Here is a 25,807-nt window from a genome sequence, read left to right as displayed (position 1 = left end):
CGTGGTGTGAGAGGTATTAAGAGGCAATGCTGGCGAAAGAGCTGCGGTCTGAAGGTCATCGTAAAAATACAATTAATTAAGAACAAAAATGATTTAAAACATCTTTCCAGTGGTTACTAAGCCAGAATCCATCTTCTCGGTTGAAATTGTCTCTGTGCTTGTATATGTGAATGGCCTCATGAACGAATCTCTCATGGTAGCCGGTTGGTTTGCAAAGAACCTCCGTCTTGGAGAAGTCAATGTCATGTGAGCCCACTGAATTATAACAGTGATCTGCCACGGCAGAGGAGTTCGTCCTACCGTGTTTCAAGTCTGCTTTATGTTCGCGGATGCGGTCCGAGATATGTCTTTTGGTTTCTCCAATGTAGCTACTACCACAGAGGCACTTTAGTTTGTAAACGCCCGGGTACTGTATGTCTGGAACAGCATCTTTTACAGATGGAACTAAATCTCGGATTTTATGTACTGTGTTGAATCGGACCTGGATCTTGTGTTTATTCAGGATTTTGGAGATATTTTTAGTGACCCCTGCAATGTAGGGTAAGGTGATGGTTTTGAGTGGCTCCACAAGAGGATCCTTCTTCATGACTGGAGTGATGGCTTTGCGGATTGTTTAGTCGGAGTAGCCATTAGCCCTGAGAGCCTGGTGTACGTGCTTGAGTTCACTGGTAATGTGTTCCTGGTCGGAAATGCATTGGGCTCTATAGTATAGAGTCTTGATGAGGGAGTTCTTCTGGGATGGATGGTGGTGGGAATCCGGTTTCAAGTAAGCATCTGTATGGGTAGCTTTCCTGTAGACAGAGTGGCTCATTGAACCATCATGTCTCCTTTTAATTAAGACATCCAAAAAGGGTAGTTTGCCATCTTTTTCGACCTCCATGGTAAATCTGATGGCTGGGTGTATGGAATTGATGTGGTCGCGGAATTGGTCTAGAGCAGGTTGGCCATGTGGCCAGATGACAAAGGTGTCATCAACGTACCTCTTCCATAAGGTCGGGCGTAGAGTGGCAGTCTGGATGGCGTCAGTTTCAATCGAGGTGTTTTTGGGTGAGATCGCGTGTATGTGTCGTTCCACCCGCCACCACCACCACTAGACAGCCAAGTTGTAAGGTTTGTCACGCACACACAACGTGCCAACTCGTTACTGGTTCAGCACACCGCTTGTGTGTTGGAGAGTTTACTAATTGGATGTGTCGGATGGTGGGCGGATTTAACGACAGATTTATGTTTACGCGATCTAACCCAAAAACATTACGAATAATATTGGTCGCGAAAGCCTACGTGTTCAACTGGAGCAAATCTGTCATAGTACCGATGCGTTCCTATGGCTATTTGATAATCCCCACTCATTTCAAACTCGTATCACATTCATCACTTGTTGACCACATGAAGAAATTGGAACCGCTAAAGTTACGCCGCCCAAGTAAAATATCTGGTTATGGGCACGTGAACTAATCAGAGAACGATGAAAGGTTGCAGAAAATTAGGGTGGCCTTCATCCAGCAGTGGATTGACCATGGCTGATTATGATGATGTGATGTTTTTTTTTAAACAGCAGAGGTTCGCGAGCTCCATATGGCCCTCGCATGGCTTTGCTTTTCTTGACCACTCCTCCTCCCCATTGTCCTGAATTATCGACGTCTTCCATTGAGGGCAGCCCGCGACCAAGAGGTGAGACGCACGGCCTGAGAGCTTCGGTTCTGTACGAACGTCACGCCAAGCGTCCACTCACACGGGTATCACGTTACCGTACGCGAGGCTTATGTAGAGAATGCAAAAGGAGGAGAGTCAATATGCTGACCTTTAGTTTTAGAGCGTGCACATGACTGATGGGAGCCATGACGGTGGTAATGACGGTGATGATTAATATAATAGTCAAGGCAGTGATGACGACGACGATAATTATATTGGCAGAGGCAAGCGGCTCTCTCCAGAACCATTTTAACGTTCCTTAGGCAATTTTCTCCAGTATTTCCATACATAACCACCAATTCCCATATCCATAATAAATCTCGTTAATAAAGTCAGGGGCGGGAGAAAGAAAAAAAGTTTGCTATTTTAAGCAACCTTTTTTTTTGTTGCTTTCCAATATTGGTCAAGATATTGATTGCGTTATCAAGGGTTGAGGATTGGGGGCCTGACAGCTTATAATTGGATCGTGGCAACGGAGGGCCCATGGGATGTGTGTGTCGGGTTGAGTGTATTGGTCTCTGAGCCGAGGGATCACAGGCTTTAGGAAATTATTCATGTATTTTGTGCTAAGTAGCCAATGTATGTAAATTGGCCGCTAACATTACAAAAAAAAAATCATCGTTAAACTTCCATTTTGGGTGCCTGCACGTTGCCTGATTAACTTTTAGAAATGCATCCTCGACGCTTTCAGTGATTGCAGGTCCTGCACTCAGCTGGGTGTGCGTTACGGTGATGATGGAAGACAAATGGTGAGGCGATGTTTTGGGCAATTGATCTTTGTCCTGCAGAGGACCATCAATTACGCTGCTATTAATTATCGCGGCCATTTATCTCCGTGTCTGTCATTCATCCGCCCCGGCTGTGACTGCGATTATGTGAACGCTCCTGTTTCATTATTCATTGCTGGAGTGTCGTGGAGTATTTCAATTAGGGTGCAGAATGTGCCTTTGCTAAGACGTCCTCTAAAAAAGACAAAACCTCCAAACATTTTAATTAGTGTCCTCCTGGAATGAGTAATTTTAATTTACGCGGGACGACTGAACAATTCGGGTGGGAGCTGTGGCGCAGTGGTCTGCGCATCCACACTATCAACAGCACGGCCTGCGTTCGAGTTTCAAAGGTTTAATTTGAAGTGCAATAATAAAATGTATTTACATTTGGAAGGCGCATTTCATCCGCAGATACCAATGCGCCTTGTAAGGAAAGCCAGGCAATAAACAGAACCTGCAGGGTAAACGGTCACAACTAGCGGGTGGTAAAGGCCAGTTGAGAGAGGTGAATGTACAAGACAGACTGAAACAGCTCTCACGACCATGATTGTCTTGTTAGCAAAGGCACAAAGCGTTGCTCCATCGTCCGAGAGCTGCACTGGCAAAAGCCCGACCAACCCCAGGCAATGAGCCTTGGACCTTAGAGTACCCCCAGCCACAGGCTGACATTCATAGTGGCAAAAACTAATCCTGAGTAACTCTCTTCATCCAATTTCGATTTAAAGCTTTCGTGACTGCAATGATTCATCTTCTTTGGTTATTTCGGTAAAGTCACGTAGAATGAGAATAAAATAATAAATTGATAAAATAAAATAACACAATAATATTCTCACGACGTTTCGGCCACTGTCTGGTAGGACAGTCTCGTCCCTTCACCTGATGAAGGCCGCTTGTGTTGTGGCCGAAACGTCGTGAGAATATTATTGTGTTATTTTATTTTATCAATTTATTATTTTATTCTCATTCTACGTGACTTTACCGAAAGAACCAAAGAAGATCTCTTCATCCACTTGCACGGATCAGCGTGGTGAAGTATGGTCAAACAACCCCCACCCCGTTAACAACGTAACACTGTGAAGCCTTTTCCAGCAGCTGATTGAGGACACGAGCCGTAAATGAATCACGATATGAGTGTGTTCCCTATTGGATTTCCTACAGGATGATGTAAAGAAAATGAGGTTATGAATAACTTTGCCAAAGGGTATCATGTGTTCTTGCATTAATCTGTTAGCACCCACACAATCCTTAAGGCAAACATAGAATACAAGTCACTTGCAGCCCGCTGTCAAATTCATAGCGGACTGAACGTCAGTTTGCGTTAGTTATTTCGACCATACTTCACCACGATGGTCAGTGAGGATTAACAAAGGAGGGGGGGCAGGACTGGTTCACATATCGTTGGATATGGCTGCTCAGGTCATGTGGATTGTATACAGTATATGTATGTTGAACTTCTTTCGTACCGCACCTAACCAACCGTGATAATCGCACGTGCGATGGAAGGACAGCACATTAAACAAAGCAGTTCGAACGAAATGAGTTTTCAATCTGGAGGATTTCAAAGTGCATATCTCCAGTTGCTTCCTAATATCGGAAGAGCGTTCCAGACGGCCGCAGAAGGCCATCTGAATGCGCGCGCTGTAGTCGTCTTTAAGTGGAATGTACTTGTACAAATGCCCTTCTCTGCGTGTCTGTTTCGCTACTTCGTCTTTGTTTCTCCCCTTTGTCTTATTTTCCATCATTTATTCATGTCACTGGAGCCGGCGTGCGCAGCTGGGTGTTGTAGCACGCGTTGAAGCTGACACGCATGGCCAGAAGGCCCAGAGCGATGGATGTGAGGTCAGTCTGCTTTCCTCGTCCTGCATCCTGACGAAAGGGAGGGAGGTGAATCGTGATGGCATCAAGGGTGATTTTCAGAGGGTGGCGCTCGCTATTACAGGAAGCCAAGCAAAGCCCCGCGGGGCCCCAATCAATTCAAGGGACTCTGGGTTCATGGATCTCGGGGTATAGGGTACACAAAATCGAAGTCAGAACCGTATTAAAATGAAAAAAAAGTTCATAATCCTAATAACATAAAAATCCGTCAATATACAGTGTGCCGTATGCTTCACAGCCGACCTTCTATGCCCGGTGGCGTCACTCACAAGAGTTGGTCACCGTGGTGTGCCGGCGTCATTCTTCCACGTAATTAACGACTACAATCACCCAGAAATGTCTGTCCGTCCCGCGCGTGACGTCACTCCACATGAGGCCCACCCCCCCTCATTAATATTCATGAGTGGGTGGATTTTTACACGAACGCAGGTCGAGCTGAAGTAAATAATGTATTAAGCAAAGTGGCTTCAAATATGACGTTTCTTTACAGAAAGTGACGGTAAAAAACATTCTCTTTGATTCTTTCGATAAAGTCACGTAGGTATAAAATAAATTAAATCACGACGTTTCGGGCGCAACACAAGCGTCCGTCATCAGGTGGGACAACCACAGCAAGAGACAATTGCTGAAGTGGGCAAAAGGGCTGCTGTAACAAGAGGCTATATAGGTAAGAGAGGGGGGAGGAGCCAGAGAGGAGAGATAGAGAGGGGGGAGGAGCCAGGGAGGAAAGATATAGGGGGGAGGAGCCAGGGAGGAGAGATAGAGAGGGGGGAGGAGCCAGGGAGGAGAGATAGATAGGGGGAGGAGCCAGGGAGGAGAGATAGAGAGGGGGGAGGAGCCAGGGAGGAAAGATAGAGGGGGGGAGGAGCCAGGGAGGAGAGATAGAGAGGGGGAGGAGCCAGGGAGGAGAGATCGAGAGGGGGGAGGAGCTAGGGAGGAGAGATAGAGAGGGGGAGGAGCCAGGGAGGAGAGATAGAGAGGGGGGAGGAGCCAGGGAGGAGAGAGAGGGGGAGGAGCCAGGGAGGAGAGATAGAGAGGGGGGAGGAGCCAGGGAGGAGAGATAGATAGGGGGAGGAGCCAGGGAGGAGAGAGAGGGGGGAGGAGCCAGGGAGGAGAGATAGAGAGGGGGGAGGAGCCAGGGAGGAGAGATAGAGAGGGGGGAGGAGCCAGGGAGGAAAGATAGAGGGGGGGAGGAGCCAGGGAGGAGAGATAGAGAGGGGGAGGAGCCAGGGAGGAGAGATCGAGAGGGGGGAGGAGCTAGGGAGGAGAGATAGAGAGGGGGAGGAGCCAGGGAGGAGAGATAGAGAGGGGGGAGGAGCCAGGGAGGAGAGAGAGGGGGAGGAGCCAGGGAGGAGAGATAGAGAGGGGGGAGGAGCCAGGGAGGAGAGATAGATAGGGGGAGGAGCCAGGGAGGAGAGAGAGGGGGGAGGAGCCAGGGAGGAGAGACAGAGAGGGGGGAGGAGCCAGGGAGGAGCGATAGAGAGGGGGAGGAGCCAGGGAGGAGAGATAGAGAGGGGGAAGAGCCAGGGAGGAGAGATAGAGAGGGGGAGGAGCCAGGGAGGAGAGATAGAGAGGGGGAGGAGCCAGGGAGGAGAGATAGAGAGGGGGGAGGAGCCAGGGAGGAGAGATAGAGAGGGGGAGGAGCCAGGGAGGAGAGATAGAGAGGGGGAGGAGCCAGGGAGGAGAGATAGGGAGGGGGGAGTGGAGCCCTGCTAGAGGGATAAGAAGACGAGCAAGGCAAAATGCCGGGGGGGGGGGGGGGAGTGAGTGGGGCTGGGAGTGGGAGGCTGATCTAGATTGACGGTAAAAAATAAATATTCGCAGCAGTGCTACATCCGTGCGTGACGTCACTGCAAAAGAGCCCCCCCCCCTTCATTAATATTCATGCCCGCGTGGAAATTTACACGAACGCACAAGAAGGTCGCGCACTCCACATGCCGCACCACTCCGCTTATTAATAATCATGAGCGGGTGACGTCACTCCACATGCCGCACCCCTCCACAATAACCATGAGGGGGTGACGTCACCCCACATGCCGCACCCCTCCCCGACAACCCTTAGCGAGTGACGTCACTCTACATTAATAATCATGAGCTGAACAATTTTTCTATTGAATATTGCAGATTTACTGCAATCTCCACCCGTCCTTGGACGGGCAAGAAAGCTCGTGTTCAATAGTCAAGAGGGATTATATTCGGTAAACAATGACTCCTAGCTAACGAGCATTGTAACAACATAAGCAATTCATAATAAAGGTTTTTGGGTTAGATCGCGTTATTTATGTGTCGTAACCCTCCACCACCCGACACGGCCAATCAGGAAAAAAGTGTCACGTTGACAAAAGACAAAATAGTTGACTACTTTAGCCCACCGGTGTGTTGAAGAGTGAATCCACAACATTTACAGTTTGAGTACGATGTTTCGCTGGTAAATACATCCAGCATCATCGGGCAATTCGCCAGAATGGTAAAGCCCTCGCTTGCTCCCGGTCTTAAATAGAGCAGCAGGGTGACGTCATCATTTAACTCATTCAGGTGCAGTGATTTGAGGCGGAGGGGGGGGGTATTGTAATTATATAATCGATTGGTAATCAGTTAATGGTTATGATTAGTAATGAGTTGTAGATTAGTAATTAGTTGTAATGTGTGTTATTGTGATTATATGCTACGTTAGTAATCAGTTAATTAGTATGTGTTTCCCCTATAAGGAATTGTAATATGTATCATTTAATAATACGCTTCCAGGCCGCACTAAGCCTGTAGCTGTCAGAACGATTAAAGTTATTTCTATTTCTCTCAATTTCAATGGATTCTCTAATTAGTTTTGCCAGTAACAATTAGTTTTACACAACACTTCAACGTTATCAAAATCAATTGAGTGTCCTTGTTGACAAGCATGTTTTGCCACTGCCGACAGTTGTGTTTGAGATAATTTAATATTTTTTGGTGTTCTTTTAGTCTTATGTTGATGGTACGTCCCTTCTGTCCAATATAGCATCTGCCACATAAACAATTAATCCGATATACACCTTCTGTTGATAATTTAGGTAATTCGTCTTTAGTGTGTAGAGGTGTTAACTACGCGCTGTTGCGTAACCTGCGTTGCCACCAGGGCGGTGCAGCATTACCCCTGGGTACAACGGTTGGGGTCAGTCGAGGTGAAACGGATCGTGGCCAGGGTTTGGTGCGAACCAATCAGACGGTTCCACGTGGGAATGTATGATTGGTTCTACCTGGCCACGAAGGGGTATAAGACGGGTGACCCAACGGACCTCGTGGAGTTCGCTCCCTGCACGAAGACAGAAGACTGGGCTGAAGCCTAGCTAGGACCCTGGACCAGCCTTTCAGCCCTTCTAAGGGCTAAGGCTCGGCATACCCAGTGGTCAGGACCCACCGGGCCAGCGGTGGGTCAGATAGCCTCCCCTAGGTCCTAGCCGGAGGACTAGGATAGCGGTAGACGTGTGAGTCCAGCCAAGTCTGGAGGTTGTACCTCCTTAGGTATCAAGGAGGTTAGCGGTAGACGTGTGAGTCCCGCCAGGTCCGGAGGCTGTACCTCCCTAGGGTATCGGGTGAGGGGACCGAATATCCCTCTGTGTGTTAAGCATTGTATAAGGAAATAATACAATAAACAGAGTGTGCCTCCATAAGAAGTCTGCTCGTCCTTACAACACTACAAGTGCAAGATACTAGTTTTTGAATTTTGTGTACTGTACCAAATCTTACTGTAATGTTTTGCTTTTGCAAAAAACGGGCTAATTTGTCAGTTACTCCTGAGATATATGGAATTTTAATTTTTAAACAATCTGATCGCTTTCAGCAGTGTTGCTTTGCGATTGTGATTTGGCATTTAGTGCTCTGTTAATTTGAGCATTATTGTAGCCATTCTGTCGTAGTGCTTCTTTAACGTGTTTAATCTCTCTCACTAGACTTTCACCATCTGACACTGTTTTAGCCCGATGTATGAGCGTCTTGATAAGAGAGGATTTCTGAGCTGGGTGATGATACGAATCTGCATTCAGATAGGCATCAGTGTGCGTTTGCTTTCTGTAAACGCTGTGTGTTATTTTACCGTTTAGGCCATGTCCAAGCAAAAAATCTAGGAACGGGAGTGTGTTATTCACCTCCATTTCCATGGTGAACTGGATGACCGAGGCAAGTCCTCTTATTGCAAAGTTTTCCATGTACAGATTTGCTATAGCAGGAGATGAAGGAGAGCCCATTGCTGCTCCTTCCTTTTGTTTAAAGAAATCCCCTCTCTATAAGAAGTAAGTGTTATTTAAACAATGGTCAGCGAGTTTCGGAATATCTTTTGGTAAACCTGTATTCTTTACTAGTGAATCAAGTAATTTAAGCGATTCGTTCACTGGAACCTTAGTGAATAGAGAAATCACATCAAAACTTACCAGAATATCATTAGGGTTAAGCTTAATATCTTTAATCACATTCACAAGATGTTCTGAATTTCTTATGAATGAAGATGTCCTACCGATGTAGGGCTGTATTTGTTTAGCTATATATTTTGCTAATTTATACGTGGCAGAGCCAATTGTACTGACTATGGGTCGTAATGGGATGCCGATTTTATGAATCTTTGGTAGCCCATAGAGTCTAGGTGGTTTTGAGGCCCTTGGCTTAATTTGGTACTGCTCATTCTTAGGGATCAATGAATTTGCAATGATAGCAGTAGTCTTACTTTCTAAAGTATTAGTTGGATCTCGTTTAATTTTAATGTAGGTACTTTCCTCTAGTAAATTTCTAATTTCTAACTAACGCGATCTAACCCAAAAACCTTTATTATGAATAATATTGGTCGCGAAAGCCTGCGTGTTAAACGAACATAAGCAATTGTAACGACTGTTATCTCACACAACTGTAATATACGTAGGGGCCGTCCATAAATGACGTCACGCGATTTTGGACGATTTTTTACCCCCCCCCACGTCACACGGCGTCACAACAAGTCAGACCCCCCCTCAAATATGACATCACAAAGCTCTGCCCCCCCCGCCCAAAAAAAAACCCGCTTCAAATCGCTTTAAACTATTGTCATTGTAGCGCGTATTTAATGTGGCGCTGCACTCTGATGTTGTAGGAGTAAACATTTATTAAAAAGTCTATTTAATTAAGTAGAACGTGTTGTCTGTATTTAAAGTTGCGCATTTTGATGTGACGTCACATTTCTCAAACCTCTGACTCCCCCCCCTAGGTGCGTGACGTAATTTATGGACGGCCCCTAATGAGTAGCTTGTCCATTATAATGTTTGAAATCACGCGACGCATCCACACATAACTGCTGGTAGTGGCCGCACCTCCGATTAGCACGGTTGGCTACGTACGGTGCGAAAAAACGTTCAACATACGTTACACGTAAGCAGAGGGCCCACTCTGGACGAGCAGCACCTCCAATGTTGGTCTGGCATTGACACGTTCCACTCTGAGACTCTCAGCTCAGAAGGCTGCTGGCTGGAGCGTGCAAGGGGAGGGTGCCCTCTGCTGTTATCGGCCAGCTATTACGAGTTCACCCGCATGAAGTTTGCAAAGCTGAATGGAGTTCAAGAGAATTCACAAACACCTTGTGAAAGATTCAAGTGCAGAAGATCCCTCTGGGTTTGATCTTCCACGAAGCTCGTGGTCCACCCTAAACCGTATCCACTGCACAAACCGTGACAGATGCGGTTACCTGATGATGCACAAATGGAAAATTAAAAACTCTCCAGCAGCAGTGTGCGACTGTGGTCATCCAGACTAGACCGTAACAGCTTATAACGACGCAATGCCCCGATCCACAAATACGAAGGAGACATCACAGCCATGATGATACACTCCGCTACTGCTCCTGGCGCTGTGGTTATCTGGGGCTTGACCACCCGAATGTCAAATTGTAGTCGTTGCTTTGCATCTACGTCAGCCGTACGAAATATTAAGAAGGTATTATCATGGCCTTTAAACTAAACGTGTTACTTTACCAGGTAAGGCCCACTGAGCTATATGGCTCTTTTTCAGAAGCGACCTGGCCACAAAAGACTTCACTTCCTTTGCTGGAGACGTCGAAGCTGATGCGGAGCAAGCCGCGTCTCTGTTAGAGGGTGGAATTTGGTGGTGCTGTGAAAAGACCCCCGGATTATAATTGTCTAAAGAGGTTGAGTTTTAATTCCTCTAGTGGTGGTTCACAGTACTTAAAATTAACATCAATTAAAGTTAAAGGCGCGGCCCTGCAATTTCACCGTTCGCGTCACTCTTCTACACTGGACAGATATCTTGTAAGAAGTGGGAGTACCCACGCTTTCCCCCACCACCACCACACGTCACTTGCCGATCAACTCGACTGGGCAGCATCAAAACAAAAGGGGTGTTTGTCAATGACGTAGTTCTACACTTGCTGTGTATAACTTTGTCAATGACGTAGTTCCACACTTGCTGTGTATAACATCGTGGGAATTAAATTGTTAAGATGTGTCGAGTTGCCTAATTAACGAGTACACGCGTAAGGAATGAGGTTTCCCGGGGGCACAGGTCAGTGATGGTCAGCGGAGACCATGCCAAGCTACTCTTCCAATCTAAGTTACATTCATTCCATTTGTTAGCCTGGCCGCGGCTAATTAGGGCATTTTGCCCCACCTGCAGGAGTTACAATTGAAAAGTGTGCAGCTCTCACGATGCATTAGTGTAATTGGTACTTAGTTTAATTTCCTCGGTTGGATTGTGCCAAAGAACACAACTTTCCAATTCATTGCACAATACAGCAATGATATATGTTTTGCTAGACGGTGCTGCAGCACCTACGATGCTTGGTCAAGTCTATAAATGACTGTTTGGAATGTCTGCAAGTGAACTGGAGGAGCTGGCAAACAAATAATCCACACATACAAGGGGATTCACATTCAAACCTCAGCACTGATAGATGCATGCGTTCCTTGCTGTAATGTCATCTGGCAAATTTCACTTCGAAACATTTAACATCTGGCATTCTCAAGAGCCAACCTTCACGATCAAAAACCTTCATCCATGGTGCACATATGAGTAAGTCCAATAATATTTTTTCTGTTGTACAGTCAACCAGTTGTATTTATTTATTTATTTCTAACATAGTTTCTGAGCCACAGGCACACAGCGTCGAACGGCCAGCAACAACGCAGCACTTCTTACGTTCGAGCAAGGTTAAAGGGCTTGTGGAAGCAGACGATGGGAGGGAATTCCAACTCAAGAGGAAGAGAATCATTCTGCCCTGCAGCGTGGGTGGTTGAACACAGCGCGGGCGAGATGAAAGCCAGGCACGGGTAGTAGATGCGTTACAAAAATTGGGCGTAGCAAATTGAAACCGCTCAGCATGGGCCGCATAGAAACCCAACCCGCAATGCTGCCTGCCGAGTAGCACACACAGCACACACGCAGTACACACAACACACAGTACACACAGTACACACACCGCACACACATAGTACGCACACAATATACACCCAGTAGGCACACAGTGCGGTGTGTCTCTGTGTTGGAGAGCGGTAGTGCACTGCGCGCGAGTTCGATTCCCGCTCACGTGGCGAATATTTGAACCGGTCGACTGAGCCTCAAACGAGAACCTGGTGCGGTGCGTAAACATCGCCACTAGGGAGACAAAGGCGGCCGGGCGTGGTGCTGACCACCCATCCCCTCGTGTGCCGTGCCGACCTTCATAAGTGCTAACAATACTAGCCCCTACAGTCTGTCTCTGTGCGTGTCTTAGTGTGTCTGTGGGTGTCTTAGTGTGTCTGTGGGTGTCTTAGTGTGTCCGTGGGTATCTTAGTGTGTCCGTGGGTAGCTTAGTGTGTCCACGCATTGGAAGCATGAAACTGAACGCAATAATCCATGCATGCAATGTTGCACACAAATGTTTTCCCCATGATAGATCTAACAACCACGCTCTCATACGACCACCAGACGGCGCTCCCTCACTGTTCAGTCGGTCTCAGTTTAACTCAAGAGTCAGAACCACAAGGGGCCATTTCATATTCGCACACAAGCACCAAGATTCCCCCCTTAAAGCCATTGACAGGCTGTCTGGGGGCTGTTCGCGAGTGTGTGTGGCCAACACCAGGCCCGATCACCTTCGTGTCCCCAGCTGATGTATGCACACCGCACCGGGGATTAATCCTGAGTCGAGATGAATATCTTGAGCGGTTCATATATTCACGACTTCTTTGGTTCTTTCGTTAAAGTCACGTAGAATGAGAATAAAATAATAAAATAATAAAATAAAATAACACAATAAAATTCTCACGACGTTTCGGCCACAACACAGGTGGCCTTCATACGTGACTTTACCGAAAGAACCAAAGAAGATGAATCCTTGCAGTCACGAAAGCTTTAAATCGAAAAAATAGTCACGACTAGTAGATCATGAGCGGGGATCGAACGCGGGTCGGCGTGTGCGTAGCGCCGCGCGAAACTCGCTGCACTGCCGCTAGCCCGTGCCGCCTTCACAGACTGTTGGGGCAAGTGCTGTGAGCGAGTAGCACCAATGAAGCCCACACACACACACACAGACACCCCCCCCCCCCTCCATTCACGAGCACATGTGCGTGCAATGACATGCAGAGTCTTCATGCCAGACACGTGTGAAGTAACGCATGAAATAAACGTGTTCATGCATTGCAAAGTATAAACACAACGTTTGTTATACAAATGTGAGCAAGAGCTGTACAGCTCATCGGATTCATGCAGTGTTTGTAAATATTCTGATTCTGACGCATTCTAACAATGGTACAGGTAAAGATGAAAGTCTGACGTTGTTTGCGCATGGAGCCTCCACTCGAGAGAGCTCTGCTCAGGTGCAGGCAGACCTCGCTTAGCGCACAAGATGACTTCCCGGAGAAGTGAGCGCTAGTCGAATCAGCGCTACAAATTGGGCCATTATAGGCACCGCAAACATGGAGTTGTATTACTTCTTACGTATGAGCAGAGCTAATAATAATACAGATGGTAACGATTTTTTTTATTTTCTGTAATTAAAACGATTATTATTATCATAACATCAGTGCGCGCTAGGGTAATTGGGCCATTCATCCAGCCTGGCCACAGATGTGTCGAAGGAGGGAGAATACCCACACTGTACCTCACCGCACCACACAAACGCACATACACCAATACACAGACACGCACAGACATCAATACACACACACGCACAGACATCAATACACAGACACGCACAGACATCAATACACAGACACGCACAGACACGCACAGACACACTGCCGCAGTTACATTCAGCATATCTGATTTGGGCCTCAGCTATTGCAATGTCTAACCTTTGAATGTTCGCACCGCACAGGCGTACACTATCGAATGTCCATTTACACGACACAAACAAGAACACCAACAATAATAGCCATTCACCAACTAAATGTGGTGACGTTATACGACTTCGCTCGTGCCACGCTCGGCTTGGTGCCAGGCTAGGTGTACTTTGAAGTGTCGAAGGCGCGTTGGGCTGGTCACAAAGACAGACCCCAGGTGTTGCATAAACATCACAAACACCAATCGTCAATCACCACCACCAATTACCACGCTTGTGCCCAGGCTAGACTTGGGTATCCAGGATAGCTGCACTTTGAAGTGTCGAAGGCGCGTTGGCAGAACACGAGGTCACGAGCCTGACCCAGGTGCGTTAACCGACTTGAGATGACTGGCAGACACAGACAACCACGTGTGCCCCCCCCCCCCCCCACTCTGTGCCACCTGTGAATCCGTGATCAACCCGTCCCGGAGATGTTTGTCACTTTATTTTTGACGAGATGCCGAAAGCAAAATCGTTACAGCACCGACCTCGTCACGCGCTGCTCGCGAGACGCGCACGGCCGCTGGGCCAAGCGCAGTGGGCGAGGCGAAAACCCCCACGGCTTCTGCGTAAAGAGCGCGCGATGGAACAGCCGACTTTTACGCACAGCTTATCCCCGCAGTGACGCGCGCTGCAGATGAAAGATTCCATCAATCTTTGGGGCGGAAGTGGGGCTAGGGGGATGGTTGAGGCAAGAGCAAACACAAGCAACAACCACAGCCACCACCATCACCACCACCTCGCTGAGCCCCCTGTACTTCCTCCATTCCTCTCGCTCCCCTCCCAATCCTCACTCCAAGGGTCTTTTTGTGCCAAGACGAGACTCGTCCAACCGCGCAGGGCGGCGTGCGTGCGCGCTCCAACCCGCCCCTATAGAGTGGTGGAGGCGCATGCATGTGTGCAAACAGCCTCAGCACCCTCCCCTATAATTCGGCACTTGGGGTTGCACTATCGCAGTCACGGGGCTAAGCTGGTGGCACATGGATGCTCGGTACCACGAGAACGCACACGACTAGTAGAGCGAGAGAGAGAGAGAGAGGAAATGTGCTGGACGTGCTGAGAGATAGGACACACACACACCACACGCCACTCGCTCTCACACGCCCAGCCGGGACGAGAAGTCCAGCAGCGCACGTGTTCAACAAACTTCTCCCCACGCGTCCAGACAGCCCAAGGCGTGCTTGAAGACATCAGCATCAGCAACAGCAGCAACAGCAGCAGCAACATGACAATGTATTCATAAGCACGCGCGCATAACTCCACAAAAGTTGCAAACGAATAAAAGCATTTTTTTTGTTCTTACAAAATCAATTCTAACGAGGATTTCTCCCCGCCAGACACACTGCTATGGTGATCCATGTCCTGCTTGTGATGGTGATGGCCGTACTAGCGGGGTCTGCTGTTCACAGAGGTGAGTCTCAGGGAGCGCATCATCGGGACACTCCGGCACGTGGCAATTGCAACGATGATCACCAAACACCTCGGGGTATATTGGCTTTCTTTAACAACAAAAACAACAACAATACCATCCAGCAACATTTGTGCACGCATGCAAAGTCTCGTCGGCAACAAATGGTGCCCTGAGTACGTTTTTGCAAAGAGAAAGCCGATGCGTGAACCCACGCGGCAGCGTTGCAATAAACCTAATTCTGCTGATATTCCGAATGTCGGGTTTGCTTGCTTAAGCAACAAATGCTGTTGGACAATGTTGTCCCGTGAAGTCAATAGGCCGACGTGACTAAAACATACGTTTATTTAGCTCTGCAGACACAGAATGGTATGCCGCCTATATTTCATTTTTCTTATAACGTTCTACAACCACGCGTATTCGGATTGTAGACACATATCACTGAATGCATAACAATGTATAAGATGTTTGCATTAGTGAACATGCATATATAAAATATCGGGTTAATGTAACATAGACAGAGCATGGTGCATACAGTACAACACTACATTTTTTCCGCACTCTCGTCTGCTGGGGTTGTTTTATACTGCCAGCTGAGTAAGGAGGATCGTGACGTTTTGGTCGACTGACCTTTTTCAGGACATATTGAGGTTGCTACAGAGAGTGTTGCACAGTCTTGCTAAGTGAAGATTGGTTGGTGGCAGCCGTCGGGTTACAGACTCGCTGGGGTGTGAGCAACGAGGCTATAGGGCTTGACAACAAGGCTTGGAATGCGTTCCAGAAGTAAATATGCAGATTTTCTAATGCAGGGAGACAAGCGTGACTTGAGCGACTGCTGTCAATTCTAGTGATGTTCTAGAAGGGCTGGAAACCACGGTTTTAAAATTAACATCTCCCCCTCCACTCACGACAACCCCCCCCCCCCCCCCCCACCGAGAGGCTTGGTTAGTTTCACTCACAGGGAAGTGCCAACCTCAACTCATAGATTGCTTTAATTCTCACGAGAAATACAAATATACAATCTACAATCGTCAGTGAATCGGGTAACTCGCATAACTTGGGATGTTTATGCGACGAAAATCTGATCGAAAGTGGAAGTAGGTTCCTAACTTGAAGAGCATATGCCGGACACGCGAATATTAGCTGGGTGAGTGGTGGCTATGCACGTCCGTGAGACCCAGAACTGTGGAGAGCAGCGAGGGTTGGTGGGAGCTTGCCATACTGTGAACAAATCTCCATCTGGCCCTAGAGCGTTGCGTCCTCAGAAGCGTGGGTTTCTCCCTGCGTGTATAACAGACTCATTATTTGGACGAATATATCTTAATCGAGGACTGCAGAGCTTGGGCAATTGTTGACGCCGACTCACGGCGTGGTGGTTCCCCCTCGCCCCTCCAAGGCATTCTCTCTGCCTTCGAGAGCGAGCGAATACTAAAGATATTGGTTTTGTGAGTGCTTCCAAGTTGTAAAAAACAACTCGTGAGCACACATGGAGGGTGGCGTGAAGCTTGACTTGGCCTGAAGTTTGCAGATATAACCGGAGAAGCATGTTCTGATTATCTAAGTCGTTTTTCTATTAGTCAATTGATCTCTTGACTTTCCAGATCGATATCCAGCATAATTTGTTTAAGCAAGGAAACTCTGGATCAGTTTCGACCCTCTGGGTCTCCACAAAAAAACCTATATTGTGGATATTGGTCACGAACGCCTACGTGTTAAACTGTCTGAGTCTCATCAGTAGAGTCGGGCTTCTTAAACAGATGCTGCTAGGTTCTCAGATGTTTATTTGGACAGAGCAAGAACCCAAAACAATTCCGTTCTATTCAATGCAAAAAAGCAATCTTGTATATCAACTCATAATGCATTGTTGTAGAGTATCGTGATTCAAAGCACATTTAAGCAAACTTCCTCCCGTCTCCAAATAAAACATATTGTTATATTTGAGGATTTTTTTTCCTCCCAGTGTGCTAGCATAAAAACCAGGCGTGTATTCCAAACACGCGGAGCGGAGTGAATGTTGGGAATGCGAACCGCTGTTGTTTGCCAAGAGCTCCATCGCAGCCAACTCCATGCTCCGTGCATGAACCGTGCCGCGTGTTCGCAGCTCCCGACTACTGAGCCAACACGAACGGCAACCTCCACTGGTTCGGGGTTCAGCCACTCGTGATTAAACCGCGTAGCCAGAGGGGTTAACGACATCAACTCAGGTGGTACGGTACGCTCAGGTGTCGCCCCAATATTTGATTCGTCTCGCACGGTCGAACCCATGGCTATTCTACACCGCGGCTCTTCTTGCCTAATCACGTCGTTGTGCTCACGGTCTCGAACATTTAACGCTGTAGGGGCGCTCCGTCTTCGCAAAAATGAGCGTTGTTGATGTTCTTGAAAACAGATCTCACGGTGGTTGGCCACCAGGGGGTGGTCACGGCACCTCCCCGTGCCTGCTCCACGCTCGCGACGCCACTGGCACACAAAACACGCATCGCGTTTACATTGCGGGGTCGTCACTTAATCTGGCGCAAAAAAAAAAGATCCATCTCTGAGATTCTTTAACATTTGATTGACATGCGAGCGACGCTCTTTGCAGAGCGGACAAAGTGGTGTGCCTCGAGTCGTGTGGATACAAGAGACCCGAACGACTTCAGAAGTAGTTACATAGTGTCTTCTTCCAGACCCGCTGCGCAGATACCGAGTTTCACGCTCGGTAGCTGCGGCTCGTGACTCAACGCTGGAAGCACAATTGGAACATAATTAAGATTTCAAAACGTATATTTGTGTATACGTCTCACAGCGCGGATGACAGTTACCGATTGCACGGAAAACCTTCCCCCTGCAACGATGATAGCTGCCAGTCGCGTCCGCTTACACAAAGTCGCCCCTTGAAGTTGCAATGATGATGATGATGACGATAACGGGGAAGTGCCTTCGTTGTGAGGGTTAGCACACTGGACTTGCAATGCTGGGATCACCTGTCCGATCTCCCGGGCACGGCAGTTGAAACAATGGTGCAATATTCAAAAAACCCCTTGACTCTGTCCACCCAGCAGGTCGGTCTAACTGAGCACTCCACAGTTGTGTGGCAGGTCGCGTGCGGCGGGGTTAAAAACGTGGGTAACTCCCGCCTCTCACAAGACGTCTGGCCAGATGTCTCGGAAGAGTAGGCCGACAGATTGTCGAGAGCACCCTCTGCTTGTATATTATGATAATGTTCAACTCGTCGCTCGAGTAGAGAGCGACTCAGAGGCGCGAGTCGGCGGCTCAGAGAGGCGGGGAGGCAGGCGCCACGCGGCGGTGAGCTGGCGTCAACTCTCGCCCGAGCTCTGCGGTCCTCTACGTACGAAGACGTTACAGACAGATGAATGAGCGCCGCATTTACATGTGGGAGGACACTTGAGCACCCGTTCCGCCAGCAGTGGCGTGAGCAAAGCAATTGCAGGACTGCATATTTACGCATCGATTGATAATAATGACGATGATACCTAAAGCGCCACAGCCTTCAGCACTGTCACACAGCTCGAGACGCAAATGAGCCCAAGTTCGTGTTGATGGTGCCAGCGCCCGATCATCACGGGAGAGATTTGAGACAGAGGGCGCTGGGGTTGGTACGACGCCGCGTGTCACGACCTTCGGGTCCTCGTGTCTCTCGAGTCACCGACGATTAAAGCGGGGTGGGACGCTCATTCACGACACGAGGAGAAATGAAGCGACGCAACTGCATCGGGCCGTGGGGGGGGGGGAGTTTGAGGCACGGACACTCAACGCGCGGGCGGTTACGCGCAAGTGGAGAACGATTTTACTTAAAAATATGAACTCCACCGATACGATTCGTGCACCGCATTACCCCGTGACTAGGGGATTTGGGTGCTTATTTGCACGTGAAGTTTTAAAGCACGTCTCGCCAGTGTGTGTTGTCGAGATTGTCGTTGGGGAGCGGTGGCGCAGTGGTTAGCGCGCTGCGCTACAAACCACGTGACCCACGTTCCATTCCCGCAATGCGACCAATGACAGCGGCAGCGAATATTCGAACCGGTCCTGGGATTCTCTCCTAGGTCGACTCAGCATTAAACGAGTATCTGGTGGGGTGTGTAAATATCAGCGCTCGGGAGACAAATGCGGCCGTGCATTGGTGTCGGTCACCCACCCCCATCGAGTGCATTTCCGACCTTAATAGGTGCTCGCTAACAGCACTATCTTGCAGTGTATACTTGTGATACATATTTGCACCTGTGCCAAGTTGGTTGAGTTTACGCACAGATAATGTTTACTGAAGCACGTTAACAAAAGGAAAATCACAAGTTCAGTTAATGTACGCACACGATGGAGCGGTGGTGCAGCGGTTAGCGCACTGTGCTGCAAACTCGTCCACCCGAGTTTGACTTCGGGCCGCGGCTAACATCAGTGGCGAGTAGGAACTGAACCGCTCCTCGTTCTCTCCCTTAACTGTCTCCCCCCCCCCCTTCTCCATTTAAAAACCCGCATCGACCGACGTGGTGAAGTATGGTCAAACAACCCCCACGACCCACGAGTCATCCACCAGTGAATTGACACGTGTCTTTAAATGAGTATAAGAACAAAAAAAACATCGATTTGAAACGGAAGCAAATTGGCATGTAAGCGTTAGGCAACCGTGTTTGCCTAACGCTTTAATTAATATTGCAGCAGCAAGGAAACGCGAGTCGCGTTTGAAAGTTAACCTGCTGACAAGAACAGCAACAGCAAGGGTGACGGATTCCAGATTTATTCGATGGCCTTGCACCAATCGGACGAGGGTGGAGGAGGGTGAAACAGTGTGCGTACCATTTATAACCCGAGTCGAGTCCAAAAGCGTGAATTACCGTGAGAGGAAATAAAAAATTATATTTATAACTTTCACTCCAAATCTTATTTCCGTGGAACACGCGCCCTGTGATGCAGCAACAGCTCAGCAGAAGCTATCGCCTCGGCCGATGCCTCTCTCCACCCTACTTCTTCTTCTTCCCACTCCTCTCACACTCTTTCTATCCGGCTCGATCAAGCGAGGTATGTGAGGGGGCCGGCGGCGGGGGCTGCTGACGGCTGCACGGCGAGTCCGCCTGTGCCGCAGCTTACTTTATTGTGACGTTCTCCTAACAATTACAAAATTGTAACGGCGGTAAACACCTGGGACGCTCTCGCGGTGCACGGCACATCGGTTGTGAAGAGCTGGCCAGGGGGCTTCGTGGTGTAGCCATCGAGGGTGCAGACGATGCGACTGCGTAGGCACGGAGCACCCATACATTCTTGATTTGAAGCTTTCGCGACTGCAGGAATCCATACTCTTGGATTCTTTCGGTAAAGTCACGTAGATGGAAAATTAATAGATCACGACGTTTCGATCGCAACACAAGCAATCGTCATCAGGCGAGACAAACAGAGCAGGGGAACTGCTGACCCATACATTCTTGCCCACGGATAACATTAGCAACCAGTGATACCATTGTGGTGAAGCAAGGCCAAAACAACTCCATGGGGAGGCCTTCGTCCAGTAGTGGACAGACAAAGGGCTGTCAGTTCAAGGAGCATTTTACCGGGTGATAAGTTACGATTGTACTGCAGTCACCGATGAAAACACGACTTTGCAATGCAGTGCAAATGCATGCGTTCTATCACGATCAAAGGTGCACGGTGAGTCCAAACGTCCACACAAACACCTTTAGGAGGCATTCTTTTCTGTTTAAGAGCGATGCAAAGACGCCAGAACCTCCCAGTACGACGCATGGCAGGGCCATTAACCACCAAGTCTTTCAACAGCGGCGTGGGCATACACAAAGCACTCGACATCTTAGTTAGTCACATTTTGAAATGGCAGCATTGCGTGAACCAACAGCTCTCTTGACTCCGGTCTCTCTGGAGGACTCTGTGCCAATTTTCCGAAGGTGTCATATAATTTGACTGCGCTGGAGGCGATGCAGCGAACCCGAGTTCGACTCCCGGCTACGGCCAGCACCACGCCCGGCCGCATTTGTCTCTCTACTGCTGATGTTTACGCACCGCACCAGGTACTCGTTTGAGGCTGAGTCGACCGAGGGGAGACCCAGGACCGGTTAATATGATCGTCGCTAGTGTTGGCCGTGATCTGGATTCGAGCTCGTGTCGCGCTACCTGCTACACTACCGCTCATATATTCACTATCACAAATACACACTCAGAGGGATGGGGGGGGGGGTGAACTCCACATAGCCTTTTAACAGATTGTTAGTGAGCGCCTATTAAGGCAGGCATGGGCCATAAGCACGAGCTTCTGTGTGGGAAAGAAGCTGGTGCAGACTGCACGGCAGACAACAAGCAGATCGTATCGCAACTCATTCTATTAAGCATCTAACATGTGTTTAAAGTTTAAACACCGACTGTTGAACCCCCCCCACCCACCCCTTAATCAAAGTCACGCTACAGGGTTACACACCAGGGCTTACTTTCAGCCGGAATAGTCCACAAAGCTGTTCGTATAATTATTTTAAATAGGCACTCAGCCACATGCATGCATCCATCCATCTCACCGTATGTTGTTTCTTAATGATGCTCATACACCTGTGCGCACATGGTTAACGGAATGTGGTGTCCAGTACGACAGGCTCGTTATGGATGACCGTACCATGTACGCCCCCCCCCCCAATTAATTAACCTCTAACATTTTTGTCCTTTGCATGTTAATTTCAGTTTTAAATACACCTTCCTTAAAATATGTAGTACGTTTTAGAGAATTCATAACGAGAAGACTATTTATTTATACCGCACTGGAGCAATCCTATGAGCTCTAAGCTCTTTTTCACAGATGTCCAGTATTAATTGAATTGGGGTCACAAGGCATTTGGACCGCCCTGTACCCTCGTGGTAGTGCCTTACGCCAACAATCCCCCTCCTCTCAAGCCAGCCTAGCTGCCAGCGTGCGGTAGAAAGAGAGACACACACAATCTCAGAGAGAGAGAAATCCATGCCGGGTTTCACCGCAGTCTCGTTTGCGCCCCCCCCCCCCCCCTTTGCCTTGGCAGAGAAACGCGAGCCGCTGATGCTCCGGATCCACTCGGGAGGAGACGGAGTCACCTTCAACTTCCACCCGGGCTCCACGGGGGGAGACGCGGTCGACGAGGTGGAGGAGGTGGCCCCTCCGCCTCGACGACGCCAACACCACGGGCCTGTGCTGCAGGGCGCCGCGGGGAACCCGGCAGCTCACGGCCGCGCCGCGGCCTCCTTCCTACACCGCCAGGGGTCATCACAGCTCGGTGAGTGGGCCAGGCCCCACCCCCCCCTCTCTTCTCTCGCTTGCGTTGCTGAGCGAGTCCGCCCGTCTCGTTGCGCGGTGAGTTTTTTTGGTGTTCGCCGATTTCCCGAGGGGTGGGCCACTGTCGCCGACGAGAGGCATCACCTGCCAAAACCATTGGGGGATTGACAGCAGCGCTGTGATGCTGCTGGTGATGATGGTGATGGAGGGGGGGGGGGTGTTTTTACTCGTTGTGTATTGTCGGGGGGGGGGGGCACGTCAGTGACTGCACTGAAATGCCACTAGGGAACGCCAGTGGCCCACGGGCCTTGCAACGAAGAAGACCACTCACCGGTGGCGAGTCGCCTTCCTGTCGCTCTTCCATGGCTACCGCCATGCGTCACTGTTACCACGAACTTCACTCACCGAGTCCTCCACCCATGTTGAGGACTGGATCTACCAGACTGACTGGATCTACCAGACTGGATCTACCAGACGGACTTGATCTACCAGACTGACTGGATCTACCAGACTGGATCTACCAGACTGGATCTACCAAACTGACTGGATCTACCAGACTGACTGGATCTACCAGACTGGATCTACCAGACTGGCTGAATATACCAGACTGACTGGATCTACCAGACTGGATCTACCAGACGGACTTGATCTACCAGACTGACTGGATCTACCAGACTGGATCTACCAGACTGGATCTACCAAACTGACTGGATCTACCAGACTGACTGGATCTACCAGACTGGATCTACCAGACTGGCTGGATCTACCAGACTGACTGGATCTATCAGACTGGATCTACCAGATGGATTGGATCTACCAGACTGACTGGATCTACCAGACTGGATCTACCAGACTGACTGGATCTACCAGACTGGATCTACCAGACTGGCTGGATCTACCAGACTGACTGGATCTACCAGACTGGATCTACCAGACGGACTTGATCTACCAGACTGGCTGGATCTACCAGACTGGATCTACCAGACTGGCTGGATCTACCAGACAGACTGGATCTACCAGACTCGATCTACCAGACGGACTTGATCTACCAGACTGACTGGATCTACCAAACTGGATCTACCAGACTGACTGGATCTACCAGACTGGATCTACCAGACTGACTGGATCTACCAGACTGGATCTACCAGACAGACTGGATCTACCAGACTGGATCTACCAGACAGACTGGATCTACCAGACTGGATCTACCAGACGGACTTGATCTACCAGACTGACTGGATCTACCAGACTGGATCTACCAGACTGACTGGATCTACCAGACTGGATTTACCAGACTGACTGGATCTACCAGACTGGATCTACTACACAGACTGGATCTACCAGACTGGATCTACCAGACAGACTGGATCTACCAGACTGGCTGGATCTATCAGACGGACTGGATCTATCAGACTGACCGCTTCGTCTCATCCTGAATCACAATCAGTATTTATACTGCTGGAGGAATCCGATGAGCTATAAAGCTCTTTTTTCACAGGTGTTCAGTAGGGGTGGGTCAGGTTGTTACAACACAAAATACAAAAACACAACAGGGGTGCAAAGTATAGGAAAGTTAAACACATCGGTGGAAGTATATACAAATAAAACAATTTTTCGTGTTACCAGGTAAATCCCACTAAGCTATTAGCTTATTTTTTCAGAAGCGACCTGGCCACAAATGATAGCTCAGCGAAGTGTTTTTTCGATTGGAAAATTTATAGCAGCAAAATAATCTAAAGAGAATGGTGGAGCAGATAACATGAATATTCGTTCCAACGGTGCCATACAAACACCGAATCCGGCATGCCGTTATCTCCTCGGCTCACTTAATAAGGCACCAAAAAAAGTTTTCCGATCTAAAACAATCAAAGATATCCGCCAAAAATCGTGGATATCTTGGGGGGGGGGGGGGGGAATGCAGCCATGTTTGATTTTAGGTGGCCTACATAATTTTTTTTATGAAAAGATACACCACTGTGAATGTTCCTAGCAAATCTTGACTTAAAGCTTTCGTGACTGCAGGAATACATATCGCAACACAAGCAATCGTCTTCACCTGAGGACGATTGCTTGTGTTGCGATCGAAACGTCGTGATATTTTTTTAATCATTTTTCTATCTACGTGGCTTTACCGAAAGACCCATAGAATATGTCCCTAGCAAGTTTCATGCTTGTATCACGATTGAAACAATTATTGTGGGAGAAAGAAAATTCACTTTATCCACTCCACTAAGATAGGAAGAGGTTACCAGTGCACACCTCTGAGACTGCTTGATCACGCCACTGATTGGCGGGGCTCTGCAAGAAGGGAGCTCGAAAGCGAACCCAGCGGTCTCCACTGCTGAAGGTAACACGAACTGTTAGAGAAACGTAAACTTTGCCGACTGCTGGCAGTTTGCAAATCTGTGGGAAGTGGTCCGTGGAAATTTCTGCGGACACGATTCGTTTCTCCTTCACAAAACACTGTCATCTTAGTTGCGTGATGGTCCCATGAGCAGTGTTTGAAGGTTGACAGAAGTCCACAAGAAGTCCACGTTGCTCTCTGGGGGCCTGGGTCACATCGCTGCAGACGTAGCAAGATCTGAAATCGCTGCAACCCTCAAAAACGCTAAGATGCCAGCTAGCAACCTCAGCAAAGATGAGCGTTTTGAATTATATAAATTAAAAAAGAGGGATGATATTGTAGTCCTCTCAGCTGACAAGGGCAATGCTACTGTCATCATGGATAAAATAGAATACAACAACAAAATTAAAAAAAAATACTCGATGATGGTAGTTATACAAAAATAAAAAGAGATCCCACCAACAGCCTCGTCACACAAACCAACACAATAATTTCTGATTCAACCGCATTAATTGATCAATTTAAACAGTTTTCGTTGAAACCTTCTGCTGCCAGGCCACCAAGATTATACGGCTTACCAAAAATACATAAAGTAGATACACCCCTTCGTCCCATCGTCTCTACTATCAACTCCCCCACCTACAAACTAGCTCGTTTTTTGGCTGAAATCCTGCGTCCTTTCACTGGAAAAACCACCTCTGCGGTACAAAATTCTACTCACCTGGTATCGACAATCAAGGGTATTTCCCTGTCCCCAGACGACCTGCTTGTCAGTTTTGATGTAGTTTCCTTATTCACCAAGGTTCCTGTACCTGACACCATCGCAATCATTGAAGACTTGGTTCATCAAGGACTAAACACTGAGGTACCCCCCCTGGTGAGACACTGTTTAACCAATACATACTTCACTTGGAATGGAACTTTCTACAAACAAACTGAGGGCACCCCAATGGGCTCCCCCCTATCTCCAGTTATAACTAACATTTTCATGGAGAAATTTGAGACTGACGCCATCCAGACTGCCACTCTGCGCCCAACCTTATGGAAGAGGTACGTGGATGACACTTTTGTCATCTGGCCACATGGCCGGCCTGCTCTAGACCAATTCTTAGACCACATCAATTCCATACACCCAGTCATCAGATTTACCAGGGAAGTCGAAAAAGATGGCAAG

At 48.4% G+C, this 25,807-nt stretch overlaps 1 protein-coding gene across 2 annotated transcripts in view; it reads left to right on the top strand.

Moving 5' to 3' along the window:
- The first annotated feature begins 14,339 nt into the window (after positions 1–14,339).
- Positions 14,340–25,807, top strand: part of LOC116953050 (fibronectin type III domain-containing protein 1-like) — a 68,600-nt gene continuing 57,132 nt past the window's right edge. The window contains exons 1-3 of one of the 2 annotated variants that reach the window (XM_032972902.2): positions 14,340–14,880; positions 14,985–15,058; positions 22,060–22,290. In XM_032972902.2, the coding sequence (XP_032828793.2) occupies positions 14,873–14,880; positions 14,985–15,058; positions 22,060–22,290 (313 nt within the window). In that variant the 5' untranslated portion in view covers positions 14,340–14,872. The remainder of the gene's footprint in view (positions 14,881–14,984; positions 15,059–22,059; positions 22,291–25,807) is intronic. The other variant, XM_076074679.1, reaches the window with a different exon arrangement.

Source organism: Petromyzon marinus, chromosome 49 (genome assembly GCF_048934315.1).
Source record: "Petromyzon marinus isolate PM22_M1 ecotype Great Lakes invasive population chromosome 49, UKy_Petmar_22M1.pri1.0, whole genome shotgun sequence".
In the NCBI taxonomy this organism is placed as follows: domain Eukaryota; kingdom Metazoa; phylum Chordata; class Hyperoartia; order Petromyzontiformes; family Petromyzontidae; genus Petromyzon; species Petromyzon marinus.
This window is presented reverse-complemented; position numbering and strand designations above follow the sequence as displayed.